Below are 20526 nucleotides of genomic sequence, written 5' to 3'. Positions count from 1 at the left end.
GCACGCAGTACAAAGTGAAGCACTTACAGTTTCAGAGCAGTCCAACGTTGCTCTGTTCATTCATGCTGTAAACGTAGCCTATAAATTGAGTCGACTTACTCGGCAGACATATACATATTTTAATGAGCTCTGAATTGAAGATGTTTCATAGATAATAGACATAATTTACAGGAAAAAAAAAATGTCACACTTTCATCAGAGGACACATGTAGATGGAGGACACTGGTGTCATGCATTTATCTGACATTAAACAAAAAAAAAGTACCTAATTTAACCGCCTGTTCGCTCGATTGTCATGTCATTTAATTATACCAATCTGCAGTGCTTCAATTTCAGTGTCAGTCAAGTCATCAGGATATTATCCCTTTACACTAACAAAACAATAACATTTTAATTGCACAGATTACTGAGTGGAAAGTGCAATGAATCAGTTCCATTTCATGCAGGAAGTGTACATCCAAATCTATTTTTAAAACACCTTTTTTGGTGTCCTTACTTAAAAACAAAATCAAAAACATTTCGTTCATAAAATATATTACAGTAATTACAAAGACACTTTATTCCAAGTACACTGTACTTCAAGTGAAGTCAAATAAAAAAGTCACTGGGGCCCTCTGCTGGTCATACTTATAATTTCAGTTAAAACAGTACAGTGTAACTCCTTAGGAGAAATGTTATAACTGTGTATAACAGGCATAAAAATTATGTGATTTTCAAGTTATAGTACACGGCAGAATATTTACAAAACCAATATTTACATATTCTATCAGTTAATAGTGTGCATTCTCAGATATTGTCACCTAATCTGATTATAACCCCCAATAGACACCTCCACATGGATTTCCAGAGAGAAAAGTTGGCACACTTTTACTAAAATATACCACTGTCTTAACATCTCCCTCAACAGGAGCCTGGTAGCACAGCATATGGTGTTGCTAGTTTGTGTTGCTTTTCGCCCGAGACTCTGTAGATTCACCCTGTTTACCCAGAGGATATTTTAATGTGACTGTGGGTGGAGTCATGTTTGTCTGTCAGTGCAGAAAGAGGAAGTGAAACTTGATGAATGAAACTCAAAGTGTTCCCTAATTACACAGAATGACTGCTGTGTACAAAGAAAACAACACACAATCAACTCAGTCTCTCGGTTGCTTGGGTCTTCTGGTACATGTAAATATATATAAAAAATAACATAAAATAAAATAATCAGGTTACTTTTGTTACTATCCCTGTTTTTATGTTTCCAAATGTTGCACCCCACTGCAGGTCGAAGGCACCATCATGTGAATCTGTCCAAGTGCTTTATAAAAATTAGCAAAAATATTAAAATATCCTCTTTAGTTAGTCTCTAATTTCACAGAATATGAACAACAGTGCAAAGCATCTTTTCCAGATCAGTGGTTGGCAGTCTCAGGGAAGAGCCCCACTAAAAGTGACTATGGGCAGGCAGAGGAGGGAGCAGAAGGTCGGGTGGAGTGGCTGGATTTGAGCAGAGGCCTGGAATTTTCGTAGCCTCCAGTCAGTGGAGCTGTCAGGTTTGTAGCACACTGATATTTCACACCTAGATGATACAGAAGGAGACATATGGTTAGAGAATAAGAAACATTTGCAAGGACTGTGTACTGTAAGTGGGTTTTGTCATTTCTGTGTACGTTTCCTGAGAGGAAAGAGGGCCATGGTGACGCAGCTGAACAAGAAACTGCTCCGAGAACAAAACAAGGGCTAAAATCTACTTTGTATGTCTTTGTGATTCTAAATTATTTTTTTCTAACAAATGTTCCTTCTAAAAAAAAACCCCCAAAAGCTGTGTTTTGTATCTCAATTAGCTACCATCACATATAGCTTCTTTCCAGTTTCTTTTAATCTTGGTGCACGTGTTTATTTTCATTACAAACCTGGTGACACTCTGTAGTATCTTCTTCTCATCCTGGTCCAGGCACACAGCAAAAGTTGTGTTTTCAACACCGCTGACCTGCACCTTGTCCACCTTCACCTCAGTCACAGTCAGCTGCTGCAAAGGTGATAAGCGGAGCAAATTGTCACGAATAGACATTTTACCAAAAACCAAGGAATCATTTTTAAACAATACGCACGACTTTCACAGCTCGACCGAGCTGCATTGAAAACAACTCAGACGGGTTCAATCATTTCATCAGGTCTACATTTTGCTGATGAGGTCTTATAAATAAAAGCTCCAAAGCCAAACTAGGTTAACTCATCAACATATAGAGCTGCAAAACAATACTACTGCCAAAGCACACACCAGCAAAAGAAATGTGTTCTTGTTTGTGTGTTGTGGCTTTCTGTTCCATCACGGTGTCAGACAGTAAACGGTTCCCATACGTGCTTGCGCGCGTGTGACTAGAGATATTCACTTGAGATTTTGAGATGAAATCGAGTGTGTATCGAGGACTCCATCTTTAGTGATAGCTATGCTGCGAAGCTGTTTGCGAAAGTAGATTGGTGCTGCACTTTCACAACCACAAACCACCAAGGCAGACTGATATCACGTATTGCTCACCTGGTTGTAGCCCTTTTTGCATTTCCCATTCTGTCTCTTCAGGACTTCAGTCATCGTCAGCTGCAGGCACTCCATCTTTGAGTCTGATAGAGATCATTTTAGATCAATTAAGAATACACTTGCACATTTTGTTCATTTCCAGTATGTATCAAAAGGGTTTAGATTAGAAAACTAGCTTGAGTAATACGGGAATAAGAAAGTGAACGATTCGAATTGACAGTGAACAATGGAAAGTGTTTCCCCGAAATGAAATTGTGAACAGACATAACTTTTAATGGTAAACACAAAGAGTTACATACCTAGCTCCTCAGGATTCTTGCATGCTTTGATTAAGTTTACTGAAGTACAAACTTTGGTTTCTCGTTTCCACTGACTTCTGCCACTAATAACAACCTGAATGAGAGGAAAAGTAGGGTAAGATTAGAGCTCTTTTGTGAAAACCCCCCAAAACACTTCAGTTTTGGGAGATGGGAAAAACAGATATGATCATGACTGCTGCCAGACCACTGTCACGATTTCGAAAGACAAAGAGATGTCGCTTTTACCAATTTCTAATGGTTCAGACCACATGACCACAGAGACCAAACCTTTGTGCAAGTCTTTGTGCTTTGTCACAGAAGTTTGATGCGTCATCTCCTGTGACTCAAGAAGTGGCCATATAAGTCAAACCAGTTCTTAAGGCGGTGGAAAACTGCACTAAAGGATTTGTTTGTTTTTCTCCCGATAAGATGGCATAATTGCAAATAAAATTTGTTCATAACGCAGCTTTAAGAAACAAATTTTAATTAGGGATACAACCCGAAAGCCATCCTACCTTGTTGTACACAACTTCCAAAGTTAGAGGGACTGCTTCTCGGTCACCATCAATGCCAAAACGTTTACTGGCAGCACCTACAGAAAGAAAGCAAAGTGGTAATCCACGGTACTTAAAAGGGCTACAAAAAATATTTCTACAAAATATTATTAAATTTACTTCCTGGTGAGGAAAAAAAGACATTTGTATACTTTAGCCACTGTTGTCATAAGTTTTTACGTAATGGAAACGAAGGGTAGGTCATTTGCACAGTAACTAGCAGATAGAGGACATAAAAACATTTCCCTCCAAGTTTACTTCTCCAAAGAAATTAAAAATCAGAAGTGCAAGTAGTGTTGACAAGTGAAACTTGAAAAGTAGAAGTGAATCATGATGTAAAAAAAAGCAGCTGTTCCCCTACTATAAATTTAGTAGTCTCAGCCTCATAATAAATGAAAATCCATGTCACTCTAAGGAAATATGGAGAGACTGCTAGGCTATGTATGAATGCAAATGTTTGATGCATGCGTCTCACTTACCCATGGCCTTGATGGCTCGCGTTCCTGCGGCGTGACCCAACTCCAGGGAGTGGACGAACACCTCAGTCCTCCGCTCTCCACAAGCTAACGTCAGCTACAAGACCAAAGTTCCTCAGTTATTCACTGAATATGAAACTGTGTTTTGTTGTTAATGAGTGCCAGAGTGCCATTCTTTGATACTAAAAAAAACTTGTGAATGAAGTTGCAAGAAAGGGGAACAAAAAGCCAGAAAAAAGCATTTTAAGTGTTAACATGTAACCAACCTCAGCCTGATAGAGCTGGATTAGAGTTGGCCGGGCAGCATAGCGGCAGTAGTACAGGACCAGGTCGGCCAGGATGGGTAGACGCTGCTCATATGAGCTATCGTAGGACTCGGACTCTGTTTTTGAGGTTTGCTGCAGCAAAGAGTTTATGATACATGGTGAAATTCTTTGTTGGATAAACAGGAATAACAGACTTTAGGATAGCTTTGGCTCGGCAGTGGAAAAGGTTTACTACAGTTATACCTGGCAGACGATGTTGGCTGGCAAGTTAAGCAGGCTGAGGGTGTTTCTTTCGTACCAAGGATCCAGCATACCAAGGAGATGGGCAATGTCATTAGTACTGTCCCCTATGCCCATGTGGTCCTGCATGAGCAAAAGTGTCATTAGTTTACCTTTATGGACATTTTGTCTTACTGTTAAAAAAAATCATGAATAATCATTCTGTAGTTATTTTGAAATTATGTTTTCTTTGCTCTACAACTCAGGTATCTTAGTCTAAACCAGACCTTGTGCCTTGTATTTGATATTTGCTTGGGGTGTTCTTGCACTTACGTTACACAGGGCTGTTCCCTTTGAAGCTCCAGGTTGAGGCAAAGGACTAGAACCTCTCCGAGCTCCTATTACTGCAGAGTCTTTCTTCACTGGCACAAAGTAGAACTGAAGGTTGAAAGCCCTGCTGAGACGCGGACATGCAGTCTCCTTTCTCCTGAGGTCATTGTATGCTCGGGCCACCTTACCCGCTACATGATCAGCACCAAATACCACCACCCTCAGCGTAATATTCTTAATGTCTTCATCACTGCTAAGAATGGGCCTCCTTCGGAAGCACACATGTTTAAGGGTTTGACTTTGTGGCTGGAGTAAGGGTTCAGGACTATGTAATCTGACCTGCTGGGGCAGGGAGTTGGAACGCTTCTCTCGCACCACAAAAAGGTCTTTAGATTCAGTGTTTCCTAAACTTTTGGCCCGGGAAAGGGGGCTCTTGGGTTTGATGAAAAGCCGGTAGAAGTGTTGGCTTAGTCGAGCTGGACTTTTCATTGACTTTGGCGAAGATTTTTCAGTGACAGGAGAGGAGCAAATGTAGTCATCAGAATCTTCAAAGTAGTCACTATCAGCTCCAGAGGTGATAGAAAGAAGGGAGGGAGCATAGGATTCTGAGGCTACAGACAAGGTGGAGAACATGGAGTCTTTGGATGTGGAGGAGATCGTGGAGAAGGTAGAGGCACGATGGCTGTTGCGGTAGTCACTAGGGATGATAGATATTGCAGAAGGTTCAACACCATGCTCCTCCTCGTCTTTGTCTTCTTCCACATCAATTTCTGTCACATACCTCTCGTCATCAATATCACCTTCTTCTTCCTGCTCATTAGTAGACAGGTAGCCAGTTTCATGCTCCAAAAGGGTGTTCAGAACATCTGCAGGAAACAGAATATAAATCATACTTAGAAAATAATATTTAAATTTGGCTATCAAAACAGGGAGAAAAACCCCTGCTGAAAGATCCAGGAAAAAACTATCTGTAGGAGATTGATTTACAAATTCTCTCCCAGCTAATAGGAAAAAGTTTATTCCCAAATATGAAGTACAAATAAATAAAAGTTGAGTTTATTACCAAAGTTATCTTTTTCCCAGTTAAACATGTAACATTTGGCTGTGGGCAGTGGTAGCGTCTGCAACATTCCTAAGAGAAGAGCAAAATAACAGACGGATTAGTGCCATGTAATACACTTCCAACCTCCAACCTCCCAGTTACCAAAACCAGCCTCACCATCAGACTTCCTTCCACTGGAAGCAGGGATCTTCATCATCTCCCTGAGTTTCTCCAGTCCCTGGATGACATGACTCCGCCCCTTCAGTGGTTCACTCATGGTAGCAGCTGCCTCTAAGGCATCGCTTACCAAGGAGTAGATCTCCTCCAGCTCATTCACAGGTTTTGCCTGCAAAAAGTCATGGTCTCATATTGATCTCATATTGGACAGTGCAGTATTTGATCATGTGATGTCATAACATTTTCCTTTAATAAATATTTATAGATTTCCAAACTACAGTAACCATCTCAGAGTTTAAATCTCAGAATGGAACTACAAAGCAAATATCTCACATCCTGAAAACATTCTTCAAACATAACACTACTGACAAGCAACTGCTCACGACAATATCGTACATATGCTAGAGTCTTTTTCTCTTTTATTCAGTTCAGTTTAGCAACGAACATCTTTGATTTCAACTAAGACCTGCCAACAGGGAGAGCCAAGATAAAAACTACATTTATCTAACCATCAAAACCCATTAAAAAAGGCATGTACTTAAGTCTTTGTAACTTTATATAACCAATGTAATGTCAGAAATTCGAGGTAAAGATGGTTAATGGTAGATTAAACCTAACATGAATGAATATGTTAGAGTACACTAAAAAGACTTTCTCCCATTAGCTGTGGGTTAAAAATGAATGAAATATCTTACTAAAAGAAATTAATTTAGTTACAATGAAACAATGTGATTATTTAGCCTGTATGAGAATTAAAAAAAAAATAACTATAACAAAATGTGTGTTTTGTACTACACCACAAAGTTTCCTAGCTTTTTACAATCAATATTTGCAAAAAAGTACATTTATCACACTTACCTGCAGAGCTCTGTGAATGCTGTGCAGAGGGTACTTGGTGCCTAGTGTGGACTGGAAGGCATGTTTAATCAAAGTGATGTAGGTTTCTCTCTGTGAGTGCTGAACGCAGCTGAGCTGCTCAGCCACTGAAACAAAGTCAGCAGGAACTTCACTGGGGTTCATCAGCAACACAGTCCTGTCAGCAACACGGAGTGTTAGAGTAAAACCTTGACTTGTACACAACGTATACACTGTTACGCAGGACAAGATGCAAACAGGATGCTATGGTCATGATGAGGTTTGGTGGGTAGAAAAGGGGATGAAAAGGGATTTTCAACTCAAAGTACTGAGTTGACACATCACACATGGTGTCATTAAGTATGGCACTTGTAGTTTATTTTTGTTGTTACTTTACATGTGGAATCAGATAAATGCAGCGCGAATGGCTGTGCAACTTGTTTTTCACAAGAAAGCAGAAGGTGCAAAGTTAACACACCGAAGTGAACTAAGCATACACCATCCTCTGCATGCAGTGCTTCAAAGGCAGAGAAAGCACAGTGTGCTTAAGCAGCATAGGACCTTTGCAAATGCAGATATCACCAGCACTTGGATGAAAACAGCAACTAATTGTGGCTACATTGTATTTTTTTTCTGTAAATGCTGTAAATACATAGGCACATGCTTACATGCATATTCTATATTTTTACAGTCTTTAACATAGTGAGCAGTGACATAGGGAAGACTTACATGGTTTTTGAGCACTGGATGGATGTGTTCAAGCCCTGCTCGTCCCTCACCAGTCTCTGAAAGGAAATTCCTGTTTGAAAAACAGAACACAAACATTTGAATTGACACCAAAAAAAGCATGACTACAGTAAATGTTGTGGTGGAATAACTGGAGGCAGACGAAGGGCAATTAATGACCAAAGTATTAATGAATTATTGAAGTGCTAATATTGTTAAGCACTAAAATTAGTAAATGCTGCTCACTGAACAGTTAAAGTCAACTGAAATGAATAAATAAGGAAGGGGTACCTCTGGCTGTGACCTTATTCGAACAACAAATACACACCAAAACACTACACCAGCTCACACTCATTCACAAATCATTAAGTTATCTTTTGTTGTTTTGTTTTTTTATCTTTTGAAATACCTTTGACCATTCAGCTGAATTTCATTGTAAGCACTCATTTGTGGTTTCTGCTTTCTGTAAATGCCGATACTACATCCGCTTTCAAACAATATCCAGTTAGAATGAAGAAGTTTCTCTTAAACCTGAAACCTCATCGTCATCCTGTCTCTGTCAGGTGTACACGCTACAAGCAGAACTCCTTTTTTTTTTCTTTCCAAGCGCTATCCTAAATGCACTTCTTTGACTTATCACTAGGGGGAGTACAGTTACAACAGGTGGATAAGCAAGAGGTAAATTAAGCATAGTATGTCTAAGAGGGCAAGGATGCGTGAATTAAACAGACACATAAAGAAGAGAAGGACCACAAAAAATAAACAACATTCTCCATATTTACCTGGGGCCTTCATTTCTAGCTGTATTGTGGAGAGAAGCCTTTTACACACACTGCAGTAAGGTTCAGGCCATGTGAGGAAATGGCAAAACACGTCCATAGCTTCCTCCAGCAGGTCTGTGTTATCAGTGCAGTACGGTGTCTAAGACCAAAGCACAAAAAGATGTTTTATTCAAGAGGAGCTCTGGAGACAGACAGCAAGATCCATCTCAGACCAACAACATACTGAAACTACGATTATCATAATTGTTCATAATTCAGTTATACTTCATGGAATTGATTTCTGTATGAAGCTACAATCTGGAAGCTTTGAATCATAACTCAAACTATTACTCTGTTTTATATAAAACCTTGATGAATTATTCAAATAACTTGTTATTTATATAGTGAATAACTGTGCCTGTTCCAATAAGGAAAGGCAATTTTCCTTTGGAGCAACTGGCTGATCAACAATCATAATTTGATCCAGAGGGATCAGAGAACGCTTTTAATTGGAGCCATTTGGTCCATTAAGTGGGTATTAGTTCATAAGGTGGAAACACAAAGTAACAAAAAATTGTTCTTTTCAGTTCTGCTCTTTTTTCATGACATGAAATATATTGAATATCTTATTGTCATGTTTGGGTCATACTATGGTTGTTCATTTGTTTGTATATTACAAAAAATATATATGAAATAAAATATTTAGCAAGAAAGAATAAACGGATAAATCAAAGATTTTCTGTAGGCATGATTTCTGCATGATGAAAAGGCTTCTTTTCAAATCTTTCATTGTTACGGTTTCTAGAATTATGCAATTCTCCTGTAACTGCTTGAACACACGTCACAGCAGATTGAATTGAGAAACTAACTGAACTTTAAGATGGAGAAAGCTCAAACCATCTTGGAACACTCTGAATGCTACTGAGAGGTGAAGAAAGGTCACATATTTTGATAACATCTGTTTATAGACAAGCTGTACCTGCAACAGCGTGGAGGAGAACATGATAGCGAGAGGAGCCACCAGCTCATACTGACACTGCTCCTGAACCTGATCGCACGAACAGATGAACACAAGAGAAGAGCGACATAAAGCGGGTAAGGATTAGTTAATGTAGACTTTTGGTTATTATAGCATTCATTCATCAATGATATATTAATACATCTTTTCTCCTAGTCCTCTCACCTCTCGGGTCTTCCTGATGATCTGCTGTAAAAGGATGATGAAGTTGTCCGGATCTCTCTTCACCAGCTCCTCCAGACTCCATCGGTTCATTGACTGTCCCACTGAGCACATCAGCACTGTAATACATGCGCGTTTACAACTATAAACAACATATATACTTGACATTCTCGCATATTTAATATCTAATGCTACGATTCTAATTTTTTACATATTTTTAGTAGCCATCAAACGTACCCCATAGTGGTAATGAAACAAGACACTGGACAATAAAGTGCTAGGCTCTGACACTGGTTTGCAAAAACACACAACAGCTTTTTGAAGTCGCAAGTTGTCACTTCTGGTGCGTATTATAGGTGTGTATTATCACCTTTTGTTCACTGTTTCACTAAGGATGTTTGCATGTGTACAAATACGACAGGATGGATTTCCTGTTGTTAGAAAAAAATAAAAGAAAAAGAAGATAAGACCTCAATTTGAAAGATTTATTTTGGTACTAGGTTATTCACAAAGGCTAATTTGGTAAAAGTGCAGTTGGCAAGTCCCACAAAATCAATGACCTTTTTATCAAAAGTCTCGATTTAAAGCTTTTGCTAGACATAATAATTTTACGGAGTTTTGCTGTTTTCTGTTACAGTGCGAAACAGAAACCTGAATAAAAACAACAAAGTAGATCTGTGAATACAGTATTTCAAACCACACCGATCTGTTTTTTGGAGTGTGGTGTATCACACTCACAAAAACAACTGAAAATGACACCTGACTCTTCACAAGCACGTTATTTTGATCTGATCCCTCAATCTCTGTGACTTAGATTGCACATCAATCTAAGGAATTAAAACTTTAGCAGTCAAACACAAATGTTGTCCTATAAACAGGCCAGTTGCTAACACATGGCCTTTGCATCCAAAAGTGCTGCCTAACATCTCTAAAAAGCAGTGCGCTATTTGCATCATGATCACACCTAACCACTTGGGAGCTCTAGTCTTTTTTTTTTATATTGCTGGTTATGGGAATACAGCTGCCTGTTTTGAATGATCCTGTTAATATCCAGAATGTAATACGTCAGTGCTTCAGTAGACGGCTTGTGCTCAACATGTGGACGTTTACGTGAATGTAGCACATTACATATCCCTGGAAGTTTATCCGGTCAAGGCATTTGAAAAATAAAAATAAAAGCTCTGAATTGGAAAAAAACAATGACGAAACGAGAACACCAAACTAAAACCTTCAGGTCACGTTTTAAATGCCAAAATCACATCATCACCATCGATCAGTTTACACAGGTATGCGTCATTCTATCTGACACTGGTTGACGTGCGGAGGCCGATGCCAGTTTGATCTTCCGCCCTGTTTTTATACTCTGCATCACAGTATCTCCTGCTTCTGATGCCTCACTTACACGCTGCGGTCTGTACCACCACTTCCTCCCAGCTGTCTATTCACACAACTTCCTTCAACACCCAATAGTGCGCTCCACCAATGATCTTCCAGCAAGAGTGTCATCAACAAGCAGCTCAGACTCTTCTGAGCGTCTGCCGCACACAGTCCCTGTGTTAAGAACCCATGAACAAACAACTTTTTCTGTCAACACCACATGTTACACATGTCCAAATGTGCTTGCTAGAGGTTGATACTTCTGAGAAAATGTGGTGCCTTTACCTTCCTAGAAACAGAATTTTGACCCCACGCTCTAAATGAACGCCTGTAATAAACGATTTCTGTTCATTGTATGGCACTTTAGACTGAAAAACCTGTTGTAAGCAAATAAAATTACAAAACTTACAACAAACATATTAACATGAGCCATGATTAATGCCGTGATATGATTTAGTTAGTCAGAAATATCGACATGTCTGATGGCTTAGCTACACATTTTGTCCGAGTAAACTATGCCAGTAAACCAATACAAGTCACAATACAAGGAGGTGAAGTGAGTGAACTGCAGCCGATAAATAGGTCAGTTTATTTAGCTGTGAGCTGCACCTGAGATAGAATGAGCTGCAACCAATATAACTCCCTATAACAAATATAACGACTATATCTTTGCATACAGAGTTCACATCCAGACTCTGAATCAAGCTCCTTGTGGCTTAATCTCAGAATAAAAATAACAAAGATTAGAAGATATTTGCAATATTTGGTGCAGTGACGACACTAACAAAAACAAATGATGTGATTTTGATGCTATGGCAGATAGGAGCACAACCAAGCATTTGCTCTGTACATCTCTAAAAAGATGCACATTCAAAAATGGTTTTGTAAAATTCAGAGGATGGTGTGTGTCCAAGAAAAGCTTTTTAAGGCTTCACAGGATCAGCTGTCTGATTATAACCTTCCTTTATAACCAGATCTTAGCGGTCATCCTATAAGTCCTTGGTAAAACTGCAGGATCTTACCGTTCCAGTGATGTGCTGCTGTGGGACTTTGCCGCAGTCCATCCAGACACCGATCCAGAGCATGCTGGATCCGGTCCTCTGTACAAGAGGTGTGCTGCATATTCACCACTCAGGTTCTGGAAAGAGGCAGGAGAGAGATGATTATTAAGCACCGAAATATGATAAACATCTCAATGCCCTTTAATGTCTTCTGTGGAATATTATCTTCAAATACCTTGGTGTTCATGCATAATGTACCCATGCAAACGTACACACATGCTCCTCTCTTTTCCTCAACAGTGTGTTGTGTTATCGCATTTACTTTGCATGAAGGCAGTTCACTCGGCAAGTATGAAAATCAGTCAGAAGAAGATACACAAACCATAATCTAAGTGGGAAGGAAAACAGACACAGGGCTATTTGTGTCACTGTTTTGTTGCTATAGTTCCTGAAACCATGTCCTAAACACATTTGACAGAAACCTCCGCTGCCTCAAGGCAGCCACATTTATCTAAAGACTTAAATGGATCTGTGACCACTTTAATACAACGGTTTTAAGCAGACCTACTTCAGTTATAGTGTATTCAGCAGTTACATTGTACAAGGATGGGAATTTCTGGATTTAAGACATTACATATTGCTCAATGAGCTTTGACTGAGAAGATTTTAAAGAAAACCAAATTGGAAAGCAAACAATTTTCACCATAATCTTTTTTTAACAGGATAAAAGAGAAAAAAACCCCAGCCCACAGTGATTTTAAAATAACACACACAAACTCTACAATGCTATAGATTAGAGAGATATGGCGGAGAAGAGCTAGTTATAGAATTCCTGTATGACAAAAATGTTGTAAGTGCGTCATATTTTACCACTGACTCATGAGGATGTACTGAACTTCACTTTTTTTTTAAAACTTTCAGTTTATCAGCGCGTTTGGCTGTTTTTCATGCAGCAACTGAGGACAACCCAGGTGTGGCAAGCTGTTTCAGTTCTGTTATGAACACATCTCATAAGATATAAGCGTAAGGAAAAACAGAGGCATCCGCCAGTCAAATTAAAATGGGCTGAGTAGTCACTTGTAATTCTTGGATGTTTTTATATGTAGACGAACAACATTTGTGGCGACAGAAGGTTAACGACACAATTTCAGAGCTGAAAACTGGACCTAACCACTAACCAAACAGTTTATAAAGTAGTTCATAGGTTTCAAAATGGTAAAGTGAGCATCTCTTTTCACGGGCATACAAAATTTCCCGATTTAGCCGTTCAGTTCAAATTACACAGGTGTTTCTGTGTGGGCCAGCTTGTACTCTTATTAGGAATAGCCACAGAAACCATTTTCAAAGAAGCCTGTTGCTTTCGACACAACAAAAAGTGCACTCTCTCGTAATTTGTCAGGAAAACCATGGGTTTCAAGCACCCTTAATTGCATCCAACTCACCATGGCATGGTATGAATCTAATTATTCTTAGATTTTTCCAGACTTCCCATAACAGAGTCCAGCTACACAATATTACCATGACCTAATTGCATGTAATGACCCCATTAGATGCAATGATGACCCCAGCTGTGTGATATGTTGTATTACACAGATGGTTTTCACATCCAGGTTAGACAACAGCTTTTTGAACAGTTTTGGGGAAACATGCATTTCGTGCTGAAAATGTTTTTCCCAAATAATCTGCATGAGCAAACTCACACATGACCAGCTTCTGTGATGGTAAGAGGAAACGGACCTATGATCTATTAAAAGATGATGAAACAAGCTTAAAGTTGGCTGGCTGGACAATGAGTTCGAATGCCAGAAGCGTGAGCAACTAGTTAATTAATATATAAAAGTAGCTCTGTATCGGTTGCATTAACGAGAGAGACATCAAAGACATTTTCATGTGCAATACTCTAGTTTTAGGGTTAACATATTCAGTAATTTTGGGCCTAAATACATTATTAAAACCAAATAAACAGCTTCTAATTTTTTAATGCATGTACACATAGAACAGGCACGTTTTCCATAGTTAATGTTGGAAAAAGATATAAGCTTGCTGATAATGCATTACATATCTCCTCAATACGTTTCTCCTGACTCACTTAAGAATTTGGAAATGCAGTAAATGCATGTGCAAATACGAGGAACATCCAAATATAAGAAGCAGAACAAATACTTCCGTAAAAACAAAAAAATAATAAAAATAAAAATGAAGGCGACAGCGCTTTTAAAAGATTTACAATTTTAGAAACTGAGCAACCAATCAGATCTTCTACCTCCCCCCGACAGAAACGCTCCACAGCTTAATCGTGTTTGTCCTTCAAGAGTTATTTAATTCCTTTAAGTGAAATCTGAATGTGCCAAAGTTGAAAAAAAACTAAATCAGGAATATCAGCGTGCTGTGTACAGAAACATCACTGGTGTCAACAGTACCAAGAAAAGAAACAACTTTCGTTTAGTAGTAATGGCTTTTTTTCCACACTGATTTCACATTCACATGCTTTTAATCAGTGTAATCTTCAACAAGAATGGTTATGGAGTGATGGTAGACCAGGACCAGAAATGAGTAATGACATCAAGCGGTGTGTCTGATTATATCGCCTCAAAATTTCCCCTGACAGGTTCACAAATTCCCCACTTCAGATGAAAGCTAGAAATACATGCTGGCTTACAGATGAACGGTGTTACCGAATTACTCACTTGATCTTTATACACCTACACGCCTAATAACTCTAACTGACACACACTCACACACATAAGCACATAACTGTTTATCCTTGACTTCAGAGGACAGGAAGTTGAGTTACACTGATTACCTCGAGACTTTTTCTGACATGTATCAAATGCTAGTTAGTCTAATAGTAACCCCACTCTAGAGTAACAGTAAAACATGTCTGCAATTCAAGTACTTAAGACATTGCCCAGGAAGGGAAAGTTTGTTAGTGTCTGTGAAACTAGATTTAAGTCCCCACAGCCTAAACACAACCCTGGCCACCAACAGTCTGTATGCTTGAGAGCAGGCTGGCATTTGGGAATGTGCTTGTTTCTTGGCCAGAGTTAGACGGGCAGCAGCTGGTTACCTTGGATTAACACAGACTGAATCGCATGCTTGTATGTGTCCACAAAAGATGTGTAAAAGATTTTATATCTGTTGAAGAAAGACGTCATAATGATAAATGTCTATAATGAACTTATGGAAGATACGGAAGAAATAGCTTGCTTTTACGCCTCTCTTTTTCTTGGATTAGCTAAACAAGATGATACTATTTGGTAGTTTTTTTATCTTTGGAAAGAACCAAGGAAAGTGCACTTCCTGTTTCCAGTCTCCATAATGAGCTAAAACATTTAGATACAAACTTTTATATTAACCTATGTACCAGAAGAATAGTTGATCATCATCTAACAAGCAAGTTAACAAGGATATTTCACAAAATGTCAAACTGTTCCCTATGAGCCACAACAACTCGTAGGGAAACGTGGTGTGGACATTGACAACACAGCACAGCACACAAACAGACCTTTAGGAAAATGTGCGCTATTGTTTTCCCCAAACAATTGTCCTTATTTTTACTCACAACTCATGCTTAAGTACAGATGCACAGTACTGACATCCAAACTTCCAACCTCGCCATAGGCACAGGTCAGGAAGTTCATGCAAATCCCAAGTTCAGGAGGCCAGATGAATGAAACTCAATTATCCCACAGCACTCCACTTTCCTAAAGTTACCATTCGATAACAATACTTTCAGCTCTAGACATAAACAAAACCACCATGCAGCACTTTTTCTCAGCCGTCCCTCCTCCCCAGAGATGTATTGTCTCTAAAAGGTGTCCCAGCGGCACTGAGCAGGACTACAGAGCCGTGCGCGTTGGATCCTTGTATTGAGTGCTCCGGTAATTGTCAGGGCTGGACAGAGCTGGATATGAGCCCAGTCGATGTGGAAGGAACTAATAAATTAAAGTTGTGATGACTCTTACATCCAACGTGGCGTTCAATGAGGACACGTAAAGGTAATAAAAGAGATGATAGCACTGTATAATGCAGTGAAAGTGTTACATATGAAAGAACCAACTGGTAAAGTCCCTCTATGTTACTTATTCAGTACTCGTTTACCAAATATAGATGATTAAGCTTCTGTTTAATATTCTTCTCAAAGAAAAGTTAGATATATTTTAGGAAGCTGACATCACACACCCCTTTGTAAGATGTACATCCAGCTATTATTAATCTTAAAAACAGCGAGGGTGCCTGCTGAACTGTCAGTGGAAATCATGAACACTATAATAGAAATATGGCAAAAACAGGTATATACCACATTCAGATTGTTGCGGATATTCTGGGCTTATGCAACTACAGGGATTTTTGCAGCAAAATTCAACCATAAGCGTCATCGAAGTTGTTTACATAGAGCTGCTAGTCATGTTGCAAATGCAGCGACTCTGTGGTGTTTCATAAGAGGATGTATGCAGTACATCCCTAAGAGTCAACAAGGTCACTTCCACTTTTTCATGGCTTACATTCAGACAACAACAAGCAGTGTTTCTATGGTTTAGAGCTAGTTTTCAAAAACGTAAGGTGAAGTAAACATTATGTTACAGAGACAGAGACAGTCCTTAAAGAGGTTAAAAAATAAAAAATAAGCATGGTTCATGCACTAAATACACGGATGGTGTCGTGTTTTGATCTTCAACATCTGCATGAGGCAATCTATTCTAGGAAGAAACAAACTAGGAAAAGATTAACTGATAGCTCTGTCAGGAGATCAACATACATAACCAAATGGTAATCTCTCACAGAGATATCTTTTAAGCTTTTATCCAGTGTCTGACTCTGATAGACTACACACTTTGTCAATAATAGCATCCCCAAACCACCAAACTATACCACTATTCCACCCACAAATGTTTAGTTCCTTTTTCTTTTCTCTTACTTACCTGCTCCACACTGAGAAATGCTGGCTATGGCCAATTCAAGCAACAGCTGATCCAAATAGAAACAGCTTCAGGTATGAAATCCAACTCTGGGTTTTGATTTTGTCACGATGACATTAACATTGTTCGTACATATCAGTTTGTGTGTAGAGTTCACCCCCAACACCTGGTTATCTTCCCTTTATAAGCCCATTTCTCACTTGTGCTTCTTGTAGGGTTTTTCATCAAACTTCCCACAGCGCATCCAACGTTTCACCTCAGCCTGCATCCCTCTCTTTCTCATAATGTCCTCATTTTCCTCTCCCTCCATCTCCTCACGGACTGCTTCCCATGTCTCCCACAGATCCCATTACCGAATGCTTCCTAACAGGAAGATAGCTTCCCTGCGTCGCTGAGGAAGCAGGTGCCTCTCTATTGTTGTGGTGTGATCAGACTCTTAGATATACTCCCACAGACCAGGGACGAGATCTCTGTGTATATATATGTGCATAATACATGCGTGCCTCTCATTTTAATTGACAGTCACACACCCCACCATCACCCCCACCCCAGCCCTAAACCCTTTCACAAGTTCAATATTCACATCCAACCTTCCTCTCTTCCCCTGACCTACTGGATGTGAACCTGCCTCTTATGGCTTTAGGAAATAACAGCAGTCCAACTCCAAAGCTCTGTTGTAATTAAGTGCTTCCCTTTAGTCCAAACAACCTCTACCGGAGACCACTTGGCATTATACATAAGCTAAGCAGGTCAAAAAGTAACACTGTATGTATGTGGCTTTTGTTTAATGCTATTATGCTGTATTTCCTACTTTAGAGCATCTAGAAAATACCTCATTAGGAAATAAAGAAGGTGAACTTGCTCTTCAGCTCTGCGTGTGTGCGCGGCTGTTTAGAATGATCAGCTTTTATACTAATAATGCGACGAGATGCACACATTTACTGCTGTACTGCTAATTAGAGCAGCAAAACAAATAGCCTGTTTGGTCACTCTATGTAAACTTTGGTTTTCACTTCCTGAATAAACACTGATAAACATATGAAAATTTTAATGCAAATATCAGGTTCTTTAATATCAGATTATGAAACTCGGAGGAGGAGGCAGTAGAAGCACTGCAAACAAGATTGAGTTTAATGATTCAGCGAATGCGGTAAAAAAACAAGCAAACAAATTAACAAAAACTATATATATTAAATACAGGAGTATATAGGCAGCATAGTCAGTATATAGTAATGTTTGTACGTGTTCTAACTATATACAGCAGTATATGGTATATGTATAGTGAATGCTAACAGATGCATGTGTTTACACACCCGCGAGTGTTGACCTCAAAGTATGTGTCGTAAAGGTGAACAGGAAGATTTTACTGATATCAAAGCCTTAAAGAGACAAACAGGAAACAATTTGACGAATAACATACTTTAGCGGTAGGATTCTGCAGTCAACCCTCCTAGATGTAAAATTGTGGTCAACAATCTCATACCCACAAATCAACGGGCCTGATTGTCCGTGTTCTTCGATACAACAAATTGTCCGCGAGCTGCTCCAGCAGTTATTATTTCTCAACATAGGAGTGATTGTATTCCAACTCGATTGTGAAATTGGGTTATTTCTATGAAAAATAGTTGATCCCTTCCTGTCGTTGTGCAGAACGAACATGTCATCATCTAATGGGTGCGGTGGAAGCACGGAGTAGCGTGTAGTTCTTTTTTAATTTTTTAACTTTCTTGAGAAAATTGTGACATGGGGTAGCGTGTAAATCATGCGTAGGCCTGAAACATGACCCAGTCACAAATATAAAGCCTTTAAAGATCACAATCCTGACCTGAAAATACAGCAGATCATTTCTGGTGAATCTGGTTGCGAAGACAATTACCAGGGATCATTTCTGCATATGCAGAGGAAGTTATACAAAACCTTTCATGGCTTCAAAGGGAAATGTGGGAAGTCTTATCAGCTGCAAACAACTGATATGATTAGATGCATCACTTGGGTCTGCTTGAGGCCAAAAGCAAAATCTCTTCCCAAAACATGGAAAAGTGATGTTGCAGAATGTCTAAAAATCTTGTCTCTTTTTTTGAAGTGAGTTTTATCTTATATTTCTGTTTTGTCTTCTCAATATCACTCAAAATCACAGTGTGACAAATGCAGGTACATCATTACATTACTGGTGACAAGTATCTGAATTACTAGGCGCTTTATACAAAAAGCTCCTCAAGTGACCTTTAATTGTATAGTACCTGTAACCCATGTGTGAACGGCAAAGGGTTGTTGTTTTTTCCCAGTAACAGGTATCAAGACTTCAGCAGTTTGCTTGGTGGCATTTCTGTGGGTGGACAATCAAAAAAACTTGGTCTTTCTTCTCAGCCTGAACTTTGAGTAAATCGGGATCCTTTGCTTGCATCCTTGGTTAAACTCAAATAGACTTCCATGGCAACAGAAATGACCCCAAGGACAGGAAACCTTTCAGTTCATTGGTGCAACTTAAAGTGCTGACCCACAACTCTTCCTTCATCTGATCGCCTGGTCCCACTAGCTTCAACTACTTTTCTCCTTCTAAAATCATAACATATATTTGAGACACCGTCCAGGCATCTAACACGTGCTTCTGCATCTCTATACTTCCTCGCTGAATATTATAGGCATGAATCACATAGAAAGTCTAGAAAAGCAGAAGTCACCATAATGGTAGGACTGTGGAGGTCTGTCAGATCACAGGTTTCCCATCAGTGTTTGATGCTGACAGAAAACAAAACAGGTTTTAACACTGCTGAGAAACGAGCTCTGATGCCATAAAACACACGTACATGAGGAACAACTAGATTACAATAGATGAATGACAGAAGCAGCTTCACTTTGACGGTGTCATAAACTGTCGACTCTTAGATGCCAACGTAGATGCGCACAGGTGACACAAACAGTCTATTGTCATATATCAAAGGTTCATGAAATACAACACAAATATATCAGTACACAGTTAACCCATTTGCGAGTGGAAGACTGCTGGTGCCCTTCAGAATAAAATATTTCCTTCTTCACAGTCTTACCTGCAGGTTATTGGCCAGCCTCCATAGCCCCTGTGCGTGTCTTAAAAGTCCAAAAAATCCAAAAAATCCAAGGAAAGGTGTCTCCTGTTCAGCGTTGCTGCCATTCATTCAACACGCACATCACGATTTAATAGGCAAACCCACATCCTGGGTAAAAAGAGCGGAGCCGTACGCCGAATTGTCTTCTGCGCTTTACATACAAAAACTGGCTCACAAACACGGCAAACAGGAAGTGTATGAGCGAGGCGCATGTGAGCACAATGACGACGGCTGCTGCTGCCGCTGAGCGTGTAGAGCTGGGAAGTGGAACTGTGTGGTAATCCGTGTGTTTCTAGACCTGTGCATGATGTTGGCCTCTGAAAAGAAGCCACGCTTCATGTGTGCGTTTTATGCGCACATTATGTTCACTTAAACCCAAGATGTATATTTCTGTATTTTCGCTGTCTTTTAAATTCAAGTGTTAAAAAATAACATTTTTGAATGACAGAGAAATTATTCAAACTTGCGGACTTTGAGTTTTTCATTTTCTCTGCAAACCCCATTCTGTCAGGGAAACACTAGCCTTACTTCCCCCTGTCGATTTGCTTGTCATTTACATGTTATCTATTTGTGTGACTTTGAATTCCCCTTCTCTTAAAGAGAGGGAAATGCAGTGGCAAGCCAAACAAACCAGTGACAGTAAACACTGTCTGTGTTTCGGCTCAGAACCCTTGTCACTCACTACCATCAGAGCAGCACCTGGGTCCAAAGCTTATATAATATAAGTTAATGAATATAAC

The 20526-nt window shown here is 39.4% G+C and overlaps 1 protein-coding gene across 2 annotated transcripts; it reads right to left on the bottom strand.

Moving 5' to 3' along the window:
- Window positions 1-99: 99 nt before the first annotated feature.
- On the bottom strand, window positions 100-20029 carry pik3r5 (phosphoinositide-3-kinase, regulatory subunit 5). Of its 2 annotated transcripts, XM_005469988.4 has the most exons (19): window positions 19748-20029; window positions 11803-11918; window positions 9407-9522; window positions 9203-9271; window positions 8245-8383; window positions 7466-7535; window positions 6740-6914; window positions 5882-6050; window positions 5726-5794; window positions 5444-5528; window positions 4666-5359; window positions 4357-4476; window positions 4114-4245; window positions 3851-3944; window positions 3333-3409; window positions 2818-2911; window positions 2519-2601; window positions 1893-2008; window positions 100-1558 (listed from the first exon to the last, which is right to left on the bottom strand). In XM_005469988.4, the coding sequence occupies exons 2-19, from the start codon at window positions 11900-11902 to the stop codon at window positions 1408-1410; spliced, it is 2553 nt and encodes an 850-aa protein (XP_005470045.1). In that variant the 5' UTR covers window positions 11903-11918; window positions 19748-20029; the 3' UTR covers window positions 100-1407. The 2 variants fall into 2 exon arrangements, with proteins under 2 accessions (XP_005470045.1, XP_005470042.1); XM_005469985.4 differs by having other exon boundaries at window positions 4666-5528.
- Between the last annotated feature and the right edge of the window lie 497 nt (window positions 20030-20526).

This window comes from Oreochromis niloticus, linkage group LG6, assembly GCF_001858045.2.
Source record: "Oreochromis niloticus isolate F11D_XX linkage group LG6, O_niloticus_UMD_NMBU, whole genome shotgun sequence".
Lineage (NCBI taxonomy): Eukaryota > Metazoa > Chordata > Actinopteri > Cichliformes > Cichlidae > Oreochromis > Oreochromis niloticus.
Note: the sequence above shows the minus strand (reverse complement) of the source record. Positions and strands in the feature narration are given on the sequence as shown.

Coding starts and splice junctions, on each gene's coding strand:
- pik3r5 (XM_005469985.4), bottom strand. CDS start 11,902: ATGCAGCACACCTCTTGTACAGAGGACCGGATCCAGCATGCTCTGGAT. Junction 9,272..9,406: donor TCATCAGGAAGACCCGAGAG/GTGAGAGGACTA, acceptor TCGTGCGATCAG/GTTCAGGAGCAGTGTCAGTA. Junction 2,912..3,332: donor TGGAAGTTGTGTACAACAAG/GTAGGATGGCTT, acceptor CCTCTCATTCAG/GTTGTTATTAGTGGCAGAAG.